Here is an 8,749-nt window from a genome sequence, read left to right on the forward strand (position 1 = left end):
AGAGGGTCAGTACTGAGGGAGTGCTGCACTGTCAGAGGGTCAGTACTGAGGGAGTGCTGCACTGTCAGAGGGTCAGTACTGAGGGAGTGCTGCACTGTCAGAGGGTCAGTACTGAGGGAGTGCCGCACTGTCAGAGGGTCAGTACTGAGGGAGTGCTGCACTGTCAGAGGGTCAGTACTGAGGGAGTGCTGCACTGTCAGAGGGTCAGTACTGAGGGAGTGCCGCACTGTCAGAGGGTCAGTACTGAGGGAGTGCCACGTTGTCAGAGGGTCAGTACTGAGGGAGTGGTGCATTGTCAGAGGGTCAGTACTGAGGGAGTGCCGCACTGTCAGAGGGTCAGTACTGAGGGAGTGCCACGTTGTCAGAGGGTCAGTACTGAGGGAGTGCTGCACTGTCAGAGGGTCAGTACTGAGGGAGTGCCGCACTGTCAGAGGGTCAGTACTGAGGGAGTGCCGCACTGTCAGAGGGTCAGTACTGAGGGAGTGCTGCACTGTCAGAGGGTCAGTACTGAGGGAGTGCTGCACTGTCAGAGGGTCAGTACTGAGGGAGTGCTGCACTGTCAGAGGGTCAGTACTGAGGGAGTGCTGTACAAGTACCTGTAACGATGCCAAGTTTACAAACTGAAGCACTGCCTGGCTGGGAAAAGAGGCAGTAAAATGGTTAAAATAAAGTGTGTGCTGACTTTGGGTGTCGCTTGGGGGAGGGGGGGGGGGAGGTGCGTTGGGTTAACTGGTTTTCACCTCAGCCGCCTCAGTTGGAGTAGATGCCGGAGGCGCGAGACCCCCGCGAGCTGGAACATCTGGCAGGCCCTCAGTCAGGCTCGCTCGAAAGGAGCCCTCACATTACTCAGGAAGATGGATGTCTCCCACATTCCCATATCCCGGTCTCGGGCTGGGGGGGGGAGGGGGGCGAGGTGCATTCCTTCCACCCAACCTGGGGTTTGTATTGCGAGGATTCTGAATGAGGATTCAGCAGCCTCCTTCCCCCCACTCCTCCCTCGCCAGAGAGTCTTTCGCCGGCTGGAAAATCCCAGCGCTTTTGTCTCACTCCCACGGGTAATTTAGCGGGAATGATCGGATTCCTCCCATTGTAACGTCTGTGGTGAGGACCTTACTGGGGTTGGTTTAAATGTAAAGGGGCAGAAGATGAAAGCTGAAGCTGGACGTGGGGTGGGGGAACCTCCTCGAGTCCGAAAATTAACCCCCGGATGTGGGTTCAGGAAAGTGGGACCAGTGCAGACTGGTGAAGGTTTGATCTCGGGATACAGTTCAAGGTTCATGCCGGGCACAAACAATCAGAGAATATCTCTGCCCATCACTTTGGTGCCCTTCAACAATTTGCTCCCCGCCCCTGCCACCCTTTCAGGCAGTGAGTTCCTGACCCCCACCACCCTGTGGGCGAAAAGCCTTCTCCTCATTCCCCCCTCTAAACCTTCTGCCAACTGTGACATTGTCATAAATGTACAGAACTGTAAGGGTTAATGTTTTGTCCAAATCAACCACTAGAGGGAGCTAGATGTAGAACTATATAAGGCATAGATGCTAAGCCTTGTGGGTGAACGGTTGAGGTGAAAGCTGGAAGATAGACTGAAGGAAAGATTGCGTGAGTGAGAGCAGATCATAGTTATTGTATTAGTGTGGAGATTAGTAGTAGATGAGTGTAGATTATCAATTGTTTGTTTTATTGGAGTAAGTGTTAAATCCAATTAAGTAATGTAAATAAATCTTTAGCTTTGTTCAAGTTAAAGCTGTTTTGCGATCTTTGTGATCACCACGCCAACCATCCTAGAATTAGAAACACAAAGAACACCACCCAACCACTTTAAATCTATGCCCCCTACTCACTGGTGTCTCTCCTCAAGTAAACAATGCAGCCTCAGTCCTGACCCTCACAGTCCTGTAGATCTTAATCAACTCTCCCCTCAGCCTCCTGTGTACCAAGCAGGACAACCCCAGCCTGTCCAAACCTTCCTGGGACATAGAATCATAGCATTTACAGTGCAGAAGGAGGCCATTCGGCCCATCGAGTCTGCACCGGCCCTTGGAAAGAGCACCCTACTTAAGCCCACGCCTCCACCCTATCCCTGTAACCCAGTAACCCCACCTAACCTGTTTGGACACTAAGGGCAATTTATCATGGCCAATCCACCTAACCTGCACATCTTTGGACTGGAGAGGAATGGAGGCCGAGAATGGGATAGTGAGGGTGAGGGGCATGGAGACGGCAGAGGGGAGGGTGTGGGGAGAGCGAGGGGGATAGCGAGTGTGAGAGGGTGGCGCAATGGCACAGTGGTTAGCACTGCTGCCTGACATAGCCAGGGACCCGAGTTCAATTCCCGGCTTGGGTCACTGTCTGTGCGGAGTCTGCACGTTCTCCCCGTGTCTGCGTGGGTTTCCTCCGGGTGCTCCGGTTTCCTCCCACAAGTCCCGACAGACGTGCTTGTTGGGTGAATTGGACATTCTGAATTCTCCCTCTGTGTACCCGAACAGGCGCCGGAGTGTGGCGACTAGGGGCTCTCCACAGTAACTTCATTGCAGTGTTAATGTAAGCCTACTTGTGACAATAAAGATGATTATTATTATGAATTGCCCTCGAAACAAGTGTCTCGCTCGATCATTTCAGGGACAGTTAAGAGTCACCCGTATTGCTGTGGGTCTGGAGTCACATGTAGGCCAGACCGGGTAAGGACGGCAGATTTCCTTCCCTGAAGGGGACATTAGTGAACCACATGGGGTTTCACCACAATCGACGATAGTTTCCCGTTACTGAGACGCGCTTTCAATTCCAGATTTAATGTAAATTCCAGGACCTGCCATGATGGGATTTGAACCGAAATGGGATTCAGCCCAACCTGCCTCAGGAAGCCCCTGCCTACGACCCAGGACCCCCGAAATGGCGGAGACCCCGCGCGAGTGCCCGAACGCGCTGCAAGGTATTCCCGTGCCCGCAGAACGCCGGGACCAATCCGGATCGCAAACATGACCCCCTAGCAACCCCTCTACCTCAACCAGCGCCTGGGACCCTGCCAGACGCGACCCCGGAAACGTAACCAGCGCCCTGGACCTTGCCAGCGCCCTGGACCTTGCCAGCGCCCTGGACCCCGCCAGACGCAACCACCTACCTTCCACAAGGGCTGACATCTCCCATCGGATCCCAGGATCATCCAGCCGCAGCCGCCGACCGAGGAAGCGAGGGAAACGCGGCGGTCTGCAGGTTAGACTGAAGCAACGCGGTTTCAAGACCCCTCTCCCCAGCATACTCCTGGCAAACGTCCAAGCGATCGAAAACAAGCTGGATGAACTTAACGCCAGACTTACCTCTCAGAGGGAAGTAAGAGACTGCTGTGTGCTCTGTTTCACAGAGACATGGCTCACCCCTGCCTCACCGGACTGTGTCATACAACCTGAAGGCTTCTCAATTTACCGGGCGGACCGCACGGCATCATCAGGCAAAGCGAAGGGTGGAGGGGTTTGCCTCCTCATCAATTCCTCCTGGTGCTTGGATGTGACGACTCTGGCGACCCACTGCTCCCAGACCTGGAATACCTGACCGTGAAGTGCCACCCATATTATCTTCCACGTGAGTTCACTTCAGCCATTATCACAGCGGTCTACATCCCACCCCAGGCAGTAGTGAGGAAGGGCGCTGGACGAACTATACACAGTAATAAACAACTACGAAACAGAACACCCGGAAGCCTTGTTCATCGTGGCCGGAGACTTCAACAAGCCCAACCTCAAGAGTGTACTGCCAAAATTCCACCAGTACATCTCCTGTCCCACCAGGGGCGACAACACTCTTGACCACTGCTGCTCAAAAAATCAAGGGCGCCTACCGTTCCATCCCCCGACCGCACTTTGGGAAATCAGACCATAAGACGGTGCTCCTTCTCCCGCCATACAAGCAGAAACTCAAGCGGGAGAATCCAGCGAAGAAGATTGTGCAGTGCTGGTCCGAGGAGACAGAAGAGCTCTTGCGTGACTGCTTAGAGACAGTGGACTGGTCCATATTTAAGAACTCAGCGACCAACTTAAATGAGTATGCCACCACCGTCACAGACTTCATCAGCAAATGTGTGGACGACTGCGTGCCAAAGGAAGCAGTACGTGCGTTCCCCAACCGGAAACCATGGCTCAATCGCGAGATTGACTCCCTACTGAAGGACAGATCTGAGGCGTTCAAGGCAGACGACCCTGACCTATACAAGAAATCCAGGTACGACCTCCGCAAAGCCAGCCGGAATGCCAAGAGAGAATATCAAACCAAGCTAGAGTCACAGACAAACTCTCGGCGGTTGTGGCAAGGACTAAACAACATAACCGGCTACAAAGCGAAGCCGAACAGTATCTCTGGCAGCAGCGCACCCCTCCCGATGAACTCAATGCATTCTATGCTCAGTTTGAGCAAGTAACCAACAATCAGCTGTCGAGTGCCCCAGCAGCCCATAACTCACCCATACCCTCCATCACAGCTTCCGAAGTCAGATTGGCTTTCCTGAAAGTGAACCCTCGGAAGGCGACGGGCCCGGACGGGATCCCTGGTCGTGCACTCAGAGCCTGCGAGGACCAGCTGGCAGAGGTATTCGCGGACATCTTTAACCTGTTCCTACTCCACTCCGAGGTCCCCACCTGCTTCAAGAAGACCACCATCATACTGGTGCCAAAGAAGAACCAGGCAACGTGCCTCAATGACTACCGTCCGGTGGCCCTGACTCCAGTCGTAATGAAGTGCTTCGAGAGGTTGATCATGAAGCGCATCACCTCCATACTCCCAGAATGCCTTGATCCACTGCAATTCGCATACCACTGCAACCGGTCCACATCAGACACCATTTCCCTGGCCCTACACTCATCCCTAGAGCATCTCGAAAACAAGGACTCCTACATCAGACTCCTATTTATTGACTACAGCTCTGCCTTCAACACCATAATCCCAGCCAAGCTCATATCAAAGCTCCAAAACCTAGGACTTGGCTCCCCACTCTGCAACTGGATCCTCGATTTTCTGACCAACAGACCACAATCAGTAAGAATGAACAACAACACCTCCTCCACAATAGTCCTCAACACCGGGGGCCCGCAAGGCTGCGTACTTAGCCCCCTACTCTACTCCCTGTACACACACGATTGTGTGGCAAAACTTGGTTCCAACTCCATCTACAAGTTTGCTGACGATACGACCATAGTGGGCCGGATCTCGAATAATGATGAGTCAGAATCCAGGAGTGAGACAGAGAACCTAGTGGAGTGGTGCAGCGACAACAATCTCTCCCTCAATGCCAGCAAAACTAAAGAGCTGGTCATTGACTTCAGGAAGCAAAGTACTGTACACACCCCTGTCAACATCAACGGGGCCGAGGTGGAGAGGTTGAGCAGTTTCAAATTCCTAGGGGTGCACATCTCCCAAAATCTGTCCTGGTCCACCCACGTCGACGCTACCACCAAGAAAGCACAACAGCGCCTATACTTCCTCAGGAAACTAAGTAAATTCGGCAAGTCCACATTGACTCTTACCAACTTTTACAGATGCACCATAGAAAGCATCCTATCGGGCTGCATCACAGCCTGGTATGGCAACTGCTCGGCCCAGGACCGCAAGAAACTTCAGAGAGTCGTGAACACCGCCCAGTCCATCACACGAACCTGCCTCCCATCCATTGACTCCGTCTACACCTCTTGCTGCCTGGGGAAAGCGGGCAGCATAATCAAAGACCCCTCCCACCCGGCTTACTCACTCTTCCAACTTCTTCCATCGGGCAGGAGATACAGAAGTCTGAGAACACGCACGAACAGACTCAAAAACAGCTTCTTCCCCACTGTCACCAGACTCCTAAATGACCCTCTTATGGACTGACCTCATTAACACTACACCCTGTATGCTTCATCCGATGCCAGTGCTTATGTAGTTACATTGTATATGTTGTGTTGCCCTATTATGTATTTTCTTTTCTTCCCTTTTCTTCCCATGTACTTAATGATCTGTTGAGCTGCTCGCAGAAAAATACTTTTCACTGTACCTCGGTACACGTGACAATAAACAAATCCAATCCAACCCGTGACCCCCGGAGTATTGGTCTGGGGTCTCTGGAACACCGCCAGTGACATCGCCACCGTCGCCCTCAAATGGGCGATCATAGAATTTACAGTGCAGAAGGAGGCCATTCGACCCATCGAGTCTGCACCGGCTCTTGGAAAGAGCATCCTACCCAAGGTCAACACCTCCACCCTATCCCCATAACCCAGTAACCCCACTAAGGGCAATTTATCATGGCCAATCCACCTACCCTGCACATCTTTGGACTGTGGGAGGAAGCCGGAGCACCCGGAGGAAACCCACGCAGACACGGGGAGGACGTGCAGACTCCGCACAGACAGTGACCCAAGCCGGGAATCGAACCCGGGACCCTGGAGCTGTGAAGCAACTGTGCTAACCACTGTGCTACCGTGCTGCACTTTTGCGAGAAAGTGTCTCGCAAATCGAACCCTCTCAGACCTCAATCGGATCCCCGCCTCAGCCCCTGGAGGAGATTCTCTGCCCCCCCCCCCCTCCCCCAGCCCCGCTTCCCGGCGCGGCGCTCCCTCGTCGGCAGTGGGATTCTCCGTCGGGAAACGCTCGGGCATGGGTGCGCTGCAGGCGGGGCAGAGGATCCTGCAGCCTCTTTGCGAGTTGTGCCTGGTCAGTTTTATCTTCCTCCAGTGCCTCTGCCTCACGTGGAGGCCACAAGTATGGGCAATGCTCGAGATGTGGCCTAACTGAGGATCGATTCATGATTTAAGTAGCTTGCCTCTTGCATCACCCTTCCCGATGCGAATAAACCTCTAAACGATTCTATTTCTTCACGCAGTGAGCTACTGGAAGACCTGGAGAGCTGTAAAGATGCTGTGGGGGTGGCAGAGTGCTTCGTCGAGCGGGTGAGAATCTTCCCCATTTTTTCTATCTTTCACCCGGCGTACAGGATGACCGCAGAACACCATGGCCACCTTCCTGATCCAGCGCTTCCCAGGCTATTTCCCAATCCCATTTTAGCTCCTGAAAACTATTGTCGAGACACCAGTAAAAACGGAAAGTGGCACAGTAACGTTCTGTACATCAGTGTACAATACATCTTATATCAATGAAACTCTGTGTTTTCAGAGAGATTTGTAAAGACGTTATTATTTATGTTCTCACCAGGACATTATTCCATCGCAGCTGTCACGGTCCGCGGACCTTGGTCGGGGAGCTGAGGTGTAGATTGAGGGCAGAGAGGTGCCTGTTGGTGGAGATCAGTTCACTCTGTGGAGTCTGTATGACGGGGGTTTTACTCAGACAGGCTGCAGTTCAACACCCCCCTCACCCTGCCGAATCCTCCCCCACCCCCTCCCTCACCCCCCTCCCCTCACCCCCTCCCCTCACCCCCTCCCCTCACCTCCCCCACCCCTCACCCTCTCCGACCCCTCACTCTCCCCTCACCCTCTCCGACCCCTCACCCTCTCCGACCCCTCACCCTCTCTGACCCCTCATCCCCCACCCCTCACCCCACCCCTCACCCTCTCCGACCCCTCACCCTCTCCGACCCCTCACCCCCCACCCCTCACCCTCTCCGACCCCTCACTCTCCCCACCCCTCACCCTCTCCGACCCCTCACCCTCTCCGACCCCTCACCCTCTCTGACCCCTCACCCCCCACCCCTCACGCCCCCCACCCCCCACCCCTCACCCTCTCTGACCCCTCACCCTCTCTGACCCTTCACTCTCCCACGTCTCACCCTCTCCCACCCCTCACCCTCTCCGACCCCTCACCCCCCACCCCTCACCCTCTCCGACCCTTCACTCTCCGACCCCTCACCCCCCACCCCTCACCCCCCACCCCTCACCCTCTCCGACCCCTCACTCTCCCCGACCCCTCACTCTCCCCACCCCTCACTCTCCCACCCCTCACCCTCTCCGACCCCTCACCCTCTCCGACCCCTCACCCTCTCCGACCCCTCACCCTCCCCACCCCTCACCCCCCCCCACCCCTCACCCTTCCCGACCCCTCACCCTCCCCACCCCTCACTCTCCTCACCCCTCACCCTCTCCGACTCCTCACCCTCTCCCACCCCTCTCCCTCTCCGACCCCTCACCCTCTCCGACCCCTCACCCTTCCCGACCCCTCACCCTTCCCGACCCCTCACCCTCCCCACCCCTCACTCTCCCCCACCCCTCACTCTCCCCACCCCTCACTCTCCCCACCCCTCACCCTCTCCGACCCCTCACCCTCTCCGACCCCTCACCCCCCACCCCTCACCCTCTCTGACCCTTCACTCTCCGACCCCTCACCCCCCACCCCTCACCCTCTCCGACCCCTCACTCTCCCCGACCCCTCACTCTCCCCACCCCTCACTCTCCCACCCCTCACCCTCTCCGACCCCTCACCCTCCCCACCCCTCACCCCCCCCACCCCTCACCCTTCCCGACCCCTCACCCTCCCCACCCCTCACTCTCCTCACCCCTCACCCTCTCCGACTCCTCACCCTCTCCCACCCCTCTCCCTCTCCGACCCCTCACCCTCTCCGACCCCTCACCCTTCCCGACCCCTCACCCTTCCCGACCCCTCACCCTCCCCACCCCTCACTCTCCCCACCCCTCACTCTCCCCACCCCTCACTCTCCCCACCCCTCACCCTCTCCGACCCCTCACCCTCTCCGACCCCTCACCCTCCCCACCCCTCACCCCCCCACCCCTCACCCTCTCCGACCCCTCACCCCCCCCACCCCTCACCCTCTCCG

At 56.1% G+C, this 8,749-nt stretch overlaps 1 protein-coding gene across 4 annotated transcripts in view; it reads left to right on the forward strand.

The window, feature by feature from the left end:
• The window catches only part of LOC140402281 (uncharacterized), a 285,684-nt gene that overhangs the window by 180,497 nt on the left and 96,438 nt on the right, over window positions 1-8,749 (forward strand). For 3 of the 4 annotated variants that reach the window (XM_072489929.1, XM_072489931.1, XM_072489932.1), the window contains one exon: window positions 6,845-6,911. The exons of the other annotated variant lie outside the window; for it this stretch is intronic. In XM_072489929.1, the coding sequence (XP_072346030.1) occupies window positions 6,845-6,911 (67 nt within the window). The remainder of the gene's footprint in view (window positions 1-6,844; window positions 6,912-8,749) is intronic. 4 annotated transcript variants of the gene reach the window in all.

This window comes from Scyliorhinus torazame, chromosome 25 (assembly GCF_047496885.1).
Source record: "Scyliorhinus torazame isolate Kashiwa2021f chromosome 25, sScyTor2.1, whole genome shotgun sequence".
NCBI lineage: Eukaryota > Metazoa > Chordata > Chondrichthyes > Carcharhiniformes > Scyliorhinidae > Scyliorhinus > Scyliorhinus torazame.